Source organism: Semicossyphus pulcher, unplaced genomic scaffold (genome assembly GCF_022749685.1).
Source record: "Semicossyphus pulcher isolate SPU_LCO1_2020_fin unplaced genomic scaffold, fSemPul1.0.p SCAF_10, whole genome shotgun sequence".
In the NCBI taxonomy this organism is placed as follows: Eukaryota; Metazoa; Chordata; class Actinopteri; order Labriformes; family Labridae; genus Semicossyphus; species Semicossyphus pulcher.
The window spans coordinates 509,129-524,717 of NW_027211604.1; the positions used below are offsets into that span (position 1 = coordinate 509,129).

Genomic DNA, 15,589 nt, shown 5'->3' on the forward strand with positions numbered 1-15,589 from the left:
CTCCTCTCACGTCTGTCACTGAATATGAAGCTGCTGCTGGTTAGCTTAGCTTAGCATAATGACTGGAAGCAGGGGGAAAAGGCTAGCCTGGCTCCGTCCACAGGTAAGGAAACCCACCTGCCAGCAGCTGTGACACTCACAGATGAACATGTTTTACCTGGTTTGTTTGATCTGAAGAGAGAAGCTGGTGAGTTTAAAAGGGAAAAACATGTAAAAAGGAATTATATATTTTTACTTGAGCTGTTTTTATGTTAAATATAAATAAACAAAGCTGAGGACTGTTTCACACCCTGTGCTCTGCAGGTAGAGTCAGAGCAGATATCATCACTGCAGCATGTTTCTGTCTGTTAAACTGGACGTGCCGGCTCAGCTCTCTGAAGCTGTTTCTGATCTCGCTGGTATTTTATTTGTGTATCACGAGCAGCAGCTGCTGAATTCACATCAGATGAGTCACAGCAGCTTCATGTGTTAATGTCTGCGGTCTGAGAGCATCAGTGGAAACAGCTGACTGGACTCGACGCGGATCGTCACATGTTTGTTTCCTTCATCGAATCCAGATGAGAATCAAAGCCAACGTATCGGAGTGAGCTTCACCTGCAGGTTTGTTTCTCCTCAGCCTCAGAAACAACCAAAGTTTCAGTCTTTGTTTGAACACAGTCACTAAACTGTTTTAGGGCTGAAACTGATGCTGTTACTTTATGGACTGTACATAAAACAACATTTTACATCACTTTGTTATATTAAAAAGTTAATATTTCCAGCTGATAGAAGGAGAACATAGCATCAAATAAAGTGTGTGCAACAAGAACCTCAAAATTCTACCTAAATATACCTGATTCATTTTATCTGGTCTTTTTGAAACACTATGACACGAGAGTCGATGCCTGTAAGGACAAACTCAGGGCTCTCACAGTTTACTGTCAGTATAAACTCCGGGCAGCGCTGGCCCCGCTTCACAGACAACACGGAGCTAAGATGGCGGCCGCCGCAGTGAGGACGATCGGCTCCAGTCTGGGGAAAAACCTCCGAGAGATTCGCGTGCACCTCTGCCAGAGCTCCGCGGCCAGCAAGGGCGCGAGGTGAGCTCCGAGCCGACCTGAGGCGGGAAAACCGAGACTTTAGGAGCATTCATGAAAATGATCCGAGCTATGCTGTGTGTTAGCTTAGCACCACAGAGGATGACCTGGACGCTGCTAATAGCTAACTGCTGCTAACGTCAGAATGACCTGAGAGCAGCTAATAGTTAGCATGAAACGGTCAACAGCTAGCAACTAGCTGCAGCTAACGTCAGAACGACCTGAAACACAGAGCAGTGTGTGTCCATGTTCCGTTTAATGTCTTTAAAAAATACGTGTTTTAAATGCGCAGATGTGTCGAATAACTGTCTAGTATAAAAGTGTTCAGTTTATGTGATACTGAAAATGATTCTCAGAAAAAAACTAGTTTGATTTCCAAGTTTAGATGAGTTTGGATGATCTGATCCTGTTCAACACAACATGTCTGTAATCAGCTCATCTGTAACAGTCAGAGAATCAATACGTTATTAATGAATACACAAACATCTGAACAAGAATCTCAAAGTTAAATTAATACATGACTAATTCAGTGTAAAATCTGAAGTGTATGTAGCAAAAATACACACACACAAACAAATATACACACACGTACTCTGACATAATGTACACAAGCTGTGCACAAACTTCAGGTCATGAACACAAATATGTCAAATCATCAGTTATATTAATATCAATATATATGATAATACGATACTGTGTGTGTGTGTGTGTGTGTGTGTGTGTGTGTGTGTGTGTGTGTGTGCAGAGACTTTGTGGAGCAGCACTATGTGACTCTGAAGAAGTCAAACCCAGACTTCCCCATCCTGATCAGAGAATGTTCTGGAGTCCAGGCCCGAGTGTGGGCCCGATACGGTGAGTCCACACGGCCCTCATCGTAGAAAGTGAACAAACGCTGGTGGTGTTTTCAGATCCTCTGGAGCTCTCAGTGAAGTGAACGTGGTTTCAGTTCAAACACATTGACATCTAAAAGATCACTCAACATTTCACCTGTGAACATGAACGTTTGTAGACGTTTAATCTGCAGTTTGTGTCTCTGCTGAACAACAGGGCGTTTAAATAAAGCTCATGTTTCACTCTAATCTGTCTTATTTATTATGATACTATTATATACAATACTATAATAATAATGTATAATAATATAACATGTTTGTGTTCAGATTTCGGTAAGGAGAGCACCGTCTCCGTGGACAACATGTCAGCTGATCAGGTGGCCTCAGCTCTGCACACTCTGGTTCAGTCCAAACCCTAACCCCCCGTCTCTGCAGGAAGTGGTTCAGTCCAAACATTACCCCCGTCTCTGCAGGAAGTGGTTGAGTCCAGACGGCTCCATTCCCTCAGTTAGTGTAAATGTGTTGATATGAATAAACCTGTGTAATGACTGTCGCTCTGTTTGCTGCTGGTTTTTCTTTGTTGTCTCTAAATGAAATGTTTGTGAAAAGCTGCAGGTCAAAGCAGAATGAGGGCCCACTTTGTTCACTGATGCTTGTAGGGACCTTCCTGTGCTCCATGACTCTGAATGTTCGTTTTAAAAGACATCCAGAACATGAAATCTGCACCAAGAGAAGATCATGTTTGTTCTCCTGATGATAAATGAAGACAGTTAAAGTTTGTTTCCTGTTCAGTGGATGTTTGGACAGATGGACTCTTATTTTGAAAAATCTTGATGTTTTGTAAGTGTAGTTAAGGAAACAAGTTAATCTGTCAGCATTTTAAGTGGTTAAATAATATAACCGTGTGTGAGAGGATCAGAAATAAACCCTCACTCTGCAGAATCACCAGCTGGACCTGGAGAACCTTCAACAGTGACTCTCCTGACCAGAAGGGGGCAGCGCTGCACCACAGGAACACTGACCGCATCCTTCAGGCTGCATAGTTTACATGTTTATAACAGCCAATAACAAAGAGTGAAACATGATTACACACATTTATCATCGTTTTAAATCAACAAAAAGAGTGACAGTAAATGTAAATAAAGTCATGTGACTTCCTGAATGAAAAACAACAGGATCACAGCTTTTTGAATCTTGTCAAGGGAAGCTCGAACAGCAGCATTTCGAACAGAGACTGGATCCTGGCTCTCTCTCTATCTCTCTCTCTCTCTCTCAGAACAGAGAGAGAGATACATAATCTGTACAGAGATCCTGTCTAAGAAGAAAAATCCACTGAAGAAACAGTCAGACATTAACAGTAGAACCCAGAGAGAGTTTGATGTGAACAGAGAGGAGGAAGAATTTAATTGTCTGTTAAAAATATTGTCTATTTCTGTTCTATACACTAATATTTGATTATATTTCATATAAATATCGTAACTCGTGTAAGCTCTCCCCGCGGCCTGCAGAGGCGCTGTGACGCCTCACACTAGCTCCGCCACGAAAGAAATCAACAGGAAGTAGCATAACATCCAAACAGAGTGGAGTTCCGCTGCAGAGGCTAACAGAGGAGCCGCGCAGATAAAACATAAACACTGTGTGTTCGAGTTTTTCTTCTCAGAGGGGACCAGACTCTCCCTCCGACGGAAGAGGAGGATTGACACTCCGCAGAGATGCCTGAAAGTAAGTTTAAGACCCTGAAGAGTGTTAGCTAGAGATTTATTAGCATGCTAAAAAGCTAGCCTGCGTTGACTATGCAAGCCAACATGTTAGCTAAATAGATACAGTTCTGTTAAATCCTGAATAAAGTCATCCAGATAAACTAGCTGAACGTGTTTAGTAATAAAGAGCCGCTGGGATGTTTTAAAAGTGGAATGGGTCTCTGTTCAGCAAGATTAGTCTAGGTTAGCCTAGCATAGCTCTCCCCTGCTCCACTGAAACAAGACTACACCAAACTCTATTCACATTTCTGCCGTTTTAAGAGCTGTACGTGAATCACTGCTGTGACCCTGATGACAACACTGTTTATTAAACTTCATCTGCAAATGCGCAGATATACGTGACAAACATGGTGCAATAGAACAACAATGTGCTCAAACGTGTTTTCTGTGTGCAGCTGAGAGTTACTCCAACCCTCTGGCTCCTGAGGGCCACGAGGTGGACGACCACCGAGCTGCTGCTCAGTGAGTACACACAACATCCTGAATACATGCTCGCAGTGTGGGACACACACAACATCCTCAATACACACTCACAGTGTGGGACACACACAACATCCTGAATACATGCTCGCAGTGTGGGACACACACAACATCCTGAATACACACTCACAGTGTGGGGCACACCCTCTCAACATCAAACATTAGTGTTAGTATGAACACGTGCTCAGTGTCAGAGTCAGTCCACCTAAACAATGTGCATCAATGTCCTCCTGACGTGATGTAAACACAGCTGTGTGTGTGTGTGTGTGTGTGTGTGTGTGTACCTTCAGGTCGAAACTGACCAATGACGACTTCAGGAAGCTGCTGATGACACCGCGGGCGGCGCCCTCCTCAGCTCCGCCCTCCAAGTCCAGACACCATGAGTGAGTGACAGAAATGACACCTGCTGACAGGAAGTGGTGGTGGTGGTTCGTCAGACTTTCCCCCCCTAATTTTAATTTTAATTTTTTTTTTCCCAGAATGCCCCGGGACTATAATGAGGATGAGGACCCTGCAGCCAGGAGGAGGAAAAAGAAGAGGTGAGTGATGATTGGATGCAGGTCAGAGATGATCCAAGTACCTTTTTTAGGAATGATAATTGTGAGCTGTTGCCAGGCAACCAGAGACTCCACTTCCTGTAAGGAAATAATGACAGGTTGAAACCAAATACTTGTTTTTGTCTTCACTGTTTGTTGTGTTGAGACAAACCAGGTCAAACATGTATCACTGAGTTTTAGAGTAGTTGTTCCCCCCTCTTTATGCTAAGCTAAGCTAACCAGCTGCTGGCTGTAGTCTCATATTTAGTGTACAGGCATGAGAGGGTCTGATTCTGACGCGAGTAATAAGCAAAACGATCTCTGTTAGCTTCATTAGCAACTAGCTTGCTAACTCAGGCCCCTTAAGTCACCCACTGTGGGTAAGCCTTGAAGCTGCTCTTTGATCAGAGCTCCAGTTGCTCTGATCATGTCTTTAATGACTTTTTTCCCTTTTGTTGCAGCTACTATGCTAAGCTACGTCAGCAGGAGATGGAGCGAGAGAGAGAGCTGGCTGAGAAATACCGTGACCGAGCGAGAGAGAGACGAGACGGAGTCAACAAAGATTACGAAGAGACAGAGCTGATTAGCACCACTGCTAACTACAGAGCTGTAGGACCCACCGCTGAGGCGTGAGTTTGCTAATGCTAGTGCTAACCGTGTTAGCAGCATCAATAAGATGGCATCAGCAGAGTCGTGTTTATTTTCTGCTGCTGATGTCCGTCATGTCTGAACGTATGCTTTCATTTATAATCTGTGTGTGTGTACATGTTGTGTGTTCTCAGGGATAAGTCTGCAGCAGAGAAGCGTCGTCAGCTGATCCAGGAGTCTAAGTTTCTGGGAGGTGACATGGAGCACACTCACTTGGTGAAAGGTCTCGACTTCGCTCTGCTACAGAAGGTGAGACTGCGCTGCATTCAAGTACTGTAGGCAGAGTCAGGAAAAACAGAGCTCTCCGTGCTAACTGTGTGTGTGTGTGTGTGTGTGTGTGTGTGTGTGTGTGTGTGTGTGTGTGTGTGTGTGTGTGTGTGTGTGTGTGTGTGTGTGTGTGTGTCAGGTGAGAGCTGAGATCACCAGTAAAGAGAAAGAAGAAGAAGACATGATGGAGAAAGTCCAGAAAGAAGCAAAGTGAGATGACAATAACACACACGCATTGTTCTTTCCTAAGTAATCAGACACAGGAAACATGAGGTAACATTAAATAAACTATACCTGTCTGCCTGACCTCTGACCTCTCTCTGTGTGTCTTAGGAAAGACGTGGAGCCGGAGGAGAAGATTGAGTTTAAGACTCGTCTGGGTGAGTGTACAGGAGTCTGAGCTTGACTTAGACTGTTGGTGTCAGACTCTGTATGTGTGTTTTTATACTTTATATATTTGTGTGTTTGTGTAAAGATGATACATTTACACAGATGTAACAGCTGTTTTTTTATTCCTCCAATATCTCCACCTGTGAGATGTAAGAGTGAAATTAAAGAGGCCCTTTTTTATGCTTCCTCCTGCTGATGCATTATCTCCTCCTCCCTCTCCTCCCCCTCAGGGAGGAACATCTACCGGGTGGTGTTCAGGACGGGAGTGGTGGAGAGGAACGAGCTCTTCCTGCCTGGCAGGATGGCGTATGTGGTCGACCTCGACGACGAGTTCACTGACACAGACATCCCGACCACTCTGATTCGCAGCAAGGCAGACTGTCCCAGCATGGAGGTACTGACACATCTACACAACATGTGCACAGCGTCTACACAACATCTACACAACCCCCTGTACTTGTCTGTCAGGGTTTGTGGAGCTGTTAGATGTTTAGAGATCAGAACGGGATCGCTGCTCTCTCTTTGAAGCTGCAGTAGGTAAGATGGAGAAGTGAGCGGTCCCTCCCCCTCTCTCTCCGCGGCACTCAGTCCTGCCTCCAAAGCCCTCCCCGCAGAGGAGGCTATCATGCACACGCAGGCTAGTAACCATGGCAACTGAAGGAGCCAAATATATAATATGGCAGCCACACCAGTGAAAACGTGAAATGACAACAACCGCAGCCACATTACACCACCAACACGATCGAAGCAGAGACGCATCAAACCAGCGGCAGAGCCAGCAGCACTTAGTTTTCTAACAGAGACTGTGGAAAAAACAGAGCCAGCTCAGCAGCAACTCACTGATGTTTGAACATTTAGCCGTGAGAGCACAGGCACACAGAACTATCAGGAGAAAGAAACGGTCACACTGCCTGGACACTTCACAGAGATATGAAACAACGCTGAACAGCAGCCGCAGCAGGAACAAGCTAACGTTAGCCCGACTGCTACACCAAGGTAACACAGCGTCACAGTAACCGCAGACATCTCAGCAATGTGACACAAACACAGCAGAAATGAAGCTGGGGTAATTACCTGTGGAGCAGACCTGTCTAACTCAGCATCGCTTTTTGATCCTCTCAGCTCCCGTAGCTCTCTCCACCTCAGAAACGCCGCTCTGATGTTTGCTCTGGTTGTGTTTCTGTCTCGGTTGGCAGTGGAGGGACGGGCAGTTTGTTCCTTCCTGGTGGTTGTTTTTCAGCCTTTGTGGACACAAACCGGCTGACGCCGCGCACGCTAAACAAACTGAGCTGACCGTGTGAGCGTGCGCGGAGGAGCGGTGCTGCGCAGCGTGTGATTGACAGCGGCCTGAGAGACTGCTCGGCTCTGATTGGTTGTTGTGTTTCGCGAGCGGTGGATTCTTACAAATGCCCTTAGGAGCAGTAGGAGGAGCAGAAGGAGGAGTCATTAGGAGCAGTAGGAGGAGCAGTTGGAGGAGTCATTAGGAGCAGTAGGAGGAGCCATTAGGAGCAGTAGGAGGAGCCAGAGGAACAGGATTGTGTCACAGATTCTCTCTCTCATGTACGACTGCATGTTTAAAGTGACAGTTTGAGCAAATGTGACAAAAAGGTGTGTGTGTGTGAATGTGTGTGTGTGTGTGTGTGTGTGTCTCAGGCTCAGACGACTCTCACCACTAACGACATCGTGATCTCGAAGCTGACTCAGATCCTGTCATACCTGCGGCAGGGAACCCGACACAAGAAGATCAAGAAGAAGGACAAAGGTAGCCGAGCTCACCTGCTGCAGGTTCACTTCTCACACTGGTGACTGTGTTAGTGTGTGTTTCACTGTGTGTGTGCAGCAGTTACACACCTGGTCCTGTTAGAGTCAGAACAGACAGACATGTACAGTGTTTACACTGGACTCCTTAGTCCATCCTGATTGTTTGCAGCTCATATTCACCTGTGATTACATGTGACACTCTTCTGACTACACGTGTGTGTGCGTGCGCAGGTAAACTGGATGAGAAGCGGGCTCCTGAGGCTGATCTCAGGTAAGTTGTCTTCATGCTGCAGCTGTGAGTCTGTTCTGTGTTTGAGCTTCACTTCACAGTCCGAGTGTCACTCTGTCTGTTTCAGCATCTTTGACGACATCGGGGACTACATCCTGTCCACCGGCTCCTCCTCCAAACCCCCCAAAGAGAAAGACAGACACCGAGAGAGAGACAGGGAGAGAGACAGGGAGAGGGAGAGAGAGAGAGACAGGGAGGACGACAGCAAGAGCCGCAGACACAGCTACTTTGAGAAGCCACGAGGAGACGAGCACCAGGTCACACACACACACCTACACACACACACACACACACACCTACACACACACACACACACCTACACACTCACACACACACACACCTACACCTACACACACACACACACACACACACCTACACACACCTACACACACACACACACACACACACACACACACACACACACACACACACACCTACACACACACACACACACACACACACACACACACACACTCACACACACACACACCTACACCCACACACACACACACACACACACACACACACACACACCTACACACACACACACACCTACACACACACACACACACACACACACACACACACACCTACACACACACACACACACACCTACACACACACACACACCTACACACACACACACACACACACACACCTACACCTACACACACACACACACACCTACACACACACCTACACCTACACACACACACACACACACACCTACACACACACACACACACACACACACACACCTACACACACACACACACACACACACACCTACACACATTATCATTATTATGATGTTATTATTTGTATTGTCATCATATTTACTCAAACTGTCTGTCTGTAGGTCCTGGAGGTGGATACAGGTGAGACACTTTTTTTGTCAAAGCAGCTTCTGTCTGTTTACCTGCCTGCCTGTCTGTCTGTCTGGTTACCTGCCTTCCTGTCTGCCTGTCTGTCTGTCTGTCTGCCTGTCTGTTTACCTGTCTGGTTACCTGTCTGTCTGCCTCTCAGGTCCTGGATCAGTCAGAGAGCAGATTAAGATGATCAATGAGAAGTTTGCAGGAGCAGCAGGCAGCCAGTGGCCGGGCCAGGAACCATATCCTTCAACAAAGGGTTAACTGTGCTGTGTACCTGTTCACAGGTGAAGTAGTGTGTGTAGCACCTGTACACAAGTGAAGTAGTGTGTGTAGCACCTGTGTGTAGTATCTACAGTGTTGTTCCTTATCCGGTGTGAACGGGGTCTCAGAGGAGAGACGGCAAAGAGCAGCTGGGAGATTTCTTTGGAGGATCAAACTCATACGCAGAGTGTTACCCTGCTACGTAAGATACACACAAACAAATACACACTAATACACACAGAAGCACACATACATACCAGAAACACAGGTACAATTGCACACACAAACATACATACCACCACACATTGACATTTGCAGTATTGGGCTAACAGTGCTAATCAGAGGGAGCTAGCATCACACAGTTCATTCATGCAGATTGTAACTAGCATGAATGCAAAGGGCCGCGGGGCAGTGAGTCTTTAACTTGTTTAGAATCGCTCACACACTAAAATCACTTCTCAATTAACAGCATGTGTAGCATTACGTTTTTTTGCTAACAAGTGAGGCTAACTGTGCTAACTAGCTAAGATACAGCCATTGCCAGGCCTTCATAAGGCAGAGTGAACTGCCTGAATACGGGCCGAGCCGGCGAGAGGGACGGCGCTGGTCAGAGACGGGTGATCCACAGTGTGATCCAGCAGTGAGCAGTTTGTAGTCATGCAGCGCAGTGACTGATCTGTGCGTCTCTCAGGCTCTGCCCCTGACTTGTAGCGTCACAATCGGTCCCGTATTTCTTAAAGCATAAAATACGTCTTCACACGCTGTGACTGAGATGAGCTGGAGGTGATCCGTGTGGCGTTTATCAGAGTTATCACGCCGCACGGGGAGGAGACGGCCGTTAGGAGAGGAACAGATGTGACGGAGACCTGTGTGTGTTTGATGCTCATACCTGAAATGATAACGTTGGGATCCGTCCGTATTTCTGCGCACAGTTAAAGTATAAACTCCGTCTCCACAGGCTGCCATACGCCCATATGCTGTGTAGTTTCTCTGATAAACACAGAGCTGTAGAGGGGCTTCAGGCTTCATGATCAACGTTTCATGGGATGTGAAGCCAGGGTTGCCAGGTCGGCGCTTTTTCCAGCTCAATTGGGCGACTTTTGAAGTGTCTGTAGAGGCGCGAGGCCCTGTGCGGTTGCACACTTCACACAGCCCACGCGTCGGTTCTGACTCCGCGAATGTTTGGAATGTCACCGACACCTTTCATGGCCCGGTACCGGTCCGCGGACAAACCATAGACCGTATATAAGAAATGCACCCATCGGTTAGCCTTTTTGAAACCTATAGTTCAGCATTTTAACTGACATCTTAGTTTTCTGGAGCCAGAAGTGACCATATTTGGGCAGGAGGGTGGAGCGTGTAGAGGGGGTAAATGGCATTTATGGCTCGAGACGTCAGCCTGTGCGCCGTTATCTCTTTTGTGAGGCGTCACGACAGTCCTTCAAAATGACAGGCGAAACATAAACTGCGATGCTTACAGGAGAACAAAGGCATCACCAAAGATTTTTTTCAGACTTTTGATTGGCCGGATTCGTCTTCTTCTTTGCATGACGAGGTTATATCGCCGCCTGTTGGTGTGGCGTTGTCATGACAGCATCTCTGTTGTGGTTTTACGTTTGGACAGGGATTATTATAAACAACGGGGTTTTTGGAAACAAAGGAGGCAAAAACTCAGATTAATTTATACCCGTTTATGTGCCTCAGATAGGCCACGCCCCTAATGCTGCATCACTTTAAGCCTTAATATAATGTAAACAGGTGAGCTGTATAAAGATTCTCCCCGTACAGTTGTCATGAAGAGAGAAATGAGCTATAGAGACCCAAACTGTTTTTTGTACCAGGCTGTAAACATGTTTATTTCTGCTGTAAAGTTTAACATGGGGCTCTATGGGGACTGACTCACTGCTGGAGACAGCCTCAAGTGGACACCAGAGGAACTGCAGCTGTTGGCTCTTCAGCTTCAGGTTCATGTTTCAGCCTGCAGGTTTCTGCTCAGGACGAACTCACATGGTCAGCAGTACTATAGTCATCCACTGGGGGCTGTGTGGACATTTTAGGACGTTGTAGACCTGATTATAAACACAGTCATTCGTGTGCTTAAACTCTCACTGTGTGTGCAGGATGGACGACCTGGCTGTGGACAGTGATGAGGAGGTGGACTACAGCAAGATGGACCAGGTGAACTACAACAGATACAGACATGTTTACAGTTTGCTTCAGTTAAACAGGGATAGACGTCCTCGGGTCCATGACATGCGACACAGTTGATGGTCACCTTTCTGTTGGTAAAACGTGTGTGTGTGTGTGTGTGTGTTTCAGGGCAACAAGAAGGGGCCGCTGGGTCGCTGGGACTTTGACACTCAGGAGGAATATTCAGACTACATGAACAACAAGGAGGCTCTGCCAAAGTACGAGATCATTAAGCCCTCAACTCTGACTGACAGGCTCATTCAGGCTTTGTGAACTGTTGAGTGAGGCTGTGATGATGACGATGACGATGATGATGATGATGAAGTTTGTCACTGCAGGGCTGCCTTCCAGTATGGCATCAAGATGTCTGAAGGCAGGAAGACCCGACGCTTCAAAGAGACCAACGAGAAGGCGGAACTGGACCGCCAGTGGAAGAAGATCAGTGCGGTGAGACGCACACTCACGACACACACACACACACACACACACACACACACACAATAATAACAACAAATATAAAAAACACAAACATGATATTTACTTTGACCCTCTGTGAGCTGAAACAAGAGTTCAGTCTGAATCTGAGGATCGACATCTGAAGACAAACAAGATTGAAGATGTTTATTGTCACTCCGGTTACACAGACGTGTGAAAGACTTCTGCTGGAACGCTCTGATTAGAAGAGTGAACTATCAAATGTAGAGACATAAAACAGAATTAAAAGAAATAATAAAATAGGGAAGCAATAACAAACCTCCGACCTGTCAGGAGGCTCTCTGGTGCCCTGGTAGAAGTTCCTGAGGATTTGGGGCCTCCAGTCTTTGTTGAACTTTCCGGACGACCACGGGGCTGTGGTTAGCCCAGTGACTCTCAAACTGTGGGGCGTTTGGAAAATGTAACAGGCGGAACTATGTTTTGACGTCGGACAACCCGGACTCATTTTCGGGTGGCACAGTACACTAACGCGTTGCCCTGGTGATTTCCACGACAGATTTCACATTCAGACACACAAAGAAAAAGTCTAGCATCGGCAATGGACAAATATATAACAGGGGCTAAAACAAAAACAGCTGACTCGTCAGATACCAACAAGACGACGTCGGCCGACGTTGACGCTGACCAACCGCCAAAATCCAAGAAGTCAAGAAAATATGACGACGCTTATCTTGCTCTTGGATTTACAGCGAATATGGTCGGAGATGCAGAGAGACCTGTCTGTGTTATATGTCCAAAAGTCTGACAGCTGCAGCAAAAATCTGTTTGTTGTTTTTCTTAGCACAGACTGAACTTTATTGTGATTGTTCTGAAAAAGTTTTTGCACATTTTATCATATTTCTATTTGAAAAAGTCTGATTGAATTGCAATTGATGAAATTGAAGGGTTTTTTTTACACAGCAAATGACTCAGAAAAGTGAGAAGAATGGTCACGGTCTAAAAGTTAAACTCGACCCATTTGTGACAATTTTACAGACGGAGCAGGTCGAGACGTACTCTGTTCTGTTATTTAAAGAGAGGCCCAACAGGAATCATCATGAGCAGCTCTGAACAACATTCAGCACAGAGACAGAAACACTTTAACAGGCAGAAACCTCGAGCAGCACCAGACTCATGTTGAACATCTGAAGAGACTGGACGGGCCGAGAGAGGGGGAGAGGGAGAGAGGGAGAGAGGGGGAGAGGGAGAGAGGGGAGAGGGAGATGCACCGTGGTGTCGAATGCTGAGCTGTAGTCCACCAACAGCATCCTCACATAAGTGTCCCTCCCCTCCAGGTGGGAGAGGGCGGTGTGAAGGACGTGAGCGATGGCGTCCTCTGTGGCTCTGTTTGGGCGATATGCAAACTGCAGAGGGTCGAGGGGGGGGGGAGCATGGGGCAGATGAGGGATTTAAAAGTGTCCGTGTGTGGACTGTTTGTAAACAGTCTGTAAACTGTGTTTCAGATCATCGAGAAGAGGAAGAAGATGGAGGCCGACGGGTGAGTGCTTCCTGTTTCCTGTATTCATCTTCATTAGCATCAGAAGTAAACAGGAAGTGGATGTAAACATTAAATGGTCCGTAAACAGTCAGGAAACAGGAAACAGTGGGTAAACGCTGTGTGTCTGTTTCAGGGTGGACGTGAAGAGGCCCAAATATTGAAGAGTTCCTTCGTCCTCTGGAGATCAAACATCACCACTGATCAGTTATCGATGTTCATGTGTTCATCTGTCAAGGGATCACTGTTAAAAACAGACAGAGGTCAAAGGTCACAGAGGAGCTTCACACTGTGTCATTAAAACTATTTAAACTTCAATGAATAATTCTTTAAGTAACCTGATGTTTTGTTTTGGAGATGTTATTGATTAGATAGTGATGTCATTGATTAGTCAATGATGTTGATTATTAGTGGTTTTTCTTCTTTTCTGATTTGATTCATGAATCTTAAATAAAGTTGAAAAAAATCAAACTGTTGTTTGTTTGTTTGTTTGTTTTAAAGGCTCTGAGTTCTGTGTTTACACCAATGACTGTGTATAAAGATGGACGACGCGTCTCCATCTGCTCCAATTGTACTAAAGTGATGCCAAAACAGCCTCGTGATAGGCGCTGCCATCTTGCGATGGTGACATCATTTGGAAGCAGAGTTGCACAGTAGAGATCAGCGGGAGACTCTGCTGTAGCCACTTCCACTAACGAAAACACACTGAACTTACCGAAAAAACAGCAAGGATCCCGCACGCCGGCGTGTTTGACAGCAGAACAGCTTCTTGTGTTGGTCTGAGGTAAACGTTCACAGGTATGAAAACTTCAATTACGTTAGTGTTAGTTAACCAAGATATTTCCCTCTCTTATCTTAGAGGGGGAAGTTTTCTGACCTGTGGGGATTGAAATGCTGGAACAGGAGAGAAAGCTGATACAGTTAACTTCCAGGGAGACAAACACCTAGGTCTCCCTGCAGAAGCCTGCTTTCCTCTCTCTGAACTCCCCCACAAACACAACTCTGATAAAACCACAAACACAAGTGGCTCTCAGCTTCTGGAGCTCTGCCGCACGCTGGGTCTGTACATCGTCAATGGTCGGCTACGAGGAGACTCTCTGGGCCGTTTCTTTTAGTTCAGCTCTCGGCAGCAGCACGGTGGACCACGGCATCACAGATCTAGACCCAACGCTTCTGAGCTTTCACAGTCAGCCCACTAACTCCACTTTCAGACCAGGACCAGGACCACAACACCCCCCCACCCCAATACGACCGCAACCCCAGCCTCAGGACCACAACGGTACATTACAATGCTCTCTGGCTCTAAACTGAGCGTACACATTAGCAGAGTATGTGAGTCTGTAACGGCGTCCTGACGGTGTACAGACTCAGCCACAGCCCGGCTGTAGAGACGGGTCGCCACAGGAAGAGCTGGCTGCCAGAGGACAGACTCTACTCCCAGTGTGACAGCCAGCAGGTAGAGACAGAGCTACACCTCCTCACATCGTGCCCTAAATACCAGGCAGTGAGAGAGGCATACTTCCCCCAGATCTCTCACACACACACACACACACACACACACACACACACACACACACACACACACACACACACACACACACTGAATTACAACTACTCTTTTGTGTATTTGTTGTTGTTTATTTTATTAATTGTATTACTTGTTTTTATATTTATCTGATTATTATTATTCATGTTTTTAGTATTTTGTTTTTGTATATATTTTTAATTACATGATGTTTTGGCTATATTATTATCATTATCTTTATCATTATTATTATTATTATTATCATTATTATTATCATTATATACAACAATCACAATCATGCCAATAAAGAACCACAAACCATGAACTGAATTGAAATTGTTAGTTGTGTCTCGTCTTGCTGTTAATCTTAACTCTGCTAATTTGGAACAGACGGCTGATTTGTCAAGAGAGCTGTCAATCATGAGGTCACACTAATAAGTTACTAATGAACAGTAAACTAGTCAGAACAATGAACACTGTGACATAAATCAGCATGATAAGAACTAACTATAATGACAGAAACCATGTTTGAGAAAAATGCATATGACGTGTATTTTGATTTTATAGTTTGACTCATGTCCCATCTGTTAACATGGAGGAGGCGGGCTTTATGAGCTATACTGCAGCCAGTCAGCAGGGGGCGATAGAGAGGGTTTGGCTTCACTTTTAGGGAGCTGTCATGTCGGCCATGTTTTTATACAGTCTGTGTTTTACACACCTAGGAGGTCCTCTAGA

At 45.9% G+C, this 15,589-nt stretch overlaps 2 protein-coding genes across 2 annotated transcripts; both read left to right on the forward strand.

Moving 5' to 3' along the window:
- Positions 1 to 943: 943 nt before the first annotated feature.
- ndufa2 (NADH:ubiquinone oxidoreductase subunit A2) lies at positions 944 to 2,459 on the forward strand. The gene is made up of 3 exons (XM_069675024.1): positions 944 to 1,079; positions 1,822 to 1,928; positions 2,234 to 2,459. The coding sequence occupies exons 1-3, from the start codon at positions 976 to 978 to the stop codon at positions 2,323 to 2,325; spliced, it is 303 nt and encodes a 100-aa protein (XP_069531125.1). The 5' UTR covers positions 944 to 975; the 3' UTR covers positions 2,326 to 2,459.
- A 1,031-nt stretch (positions 2,460 to 3,490) lies between these two features.
- Positions 3,491 to 13,789, forward strand: ik (IK cytokine). The gene is made up of 20 exons (XM_069671687.1): positions 3,491 to 3,628; positions 4,062 to 4,128; positions 4,437 to 4,529; positions 4,626 to 4,685; positions 5,144 to 5,311; positions 5,465 to 5,579; positions 5,737 to 5,807; positions 5,931 to 5,977; positions 6,218 to 6,381; positions 7,641 to 7,749; positions 7,980 to 8,019; positions 8,105 to 8,294; positions 8,897 to 8,915; positions 9,064 to 9,147; positions 9,288 to 9,372; positions 11,291 to 11,348; positions 11,490 to 11,578; positions 11,699 to 11,807; positions 13,298 to 13,332; positions 13,466 to 13,789. Exons 1-20 carry the CDS (start codon positions 3,619 to 3,621, stop codon positions 13,491 to 13,493), a joined length of 1,641 nt encoding a protein of 546 aa, XP_069527788.1. The 5' UTR covers positions 3,491 to 3,618; the 3' UTR covers positions 13,494 to 13,789.
- The last annotated feature ends 1,800 nt before the right edge of the window (positions 13,790 to 15,589 follow it).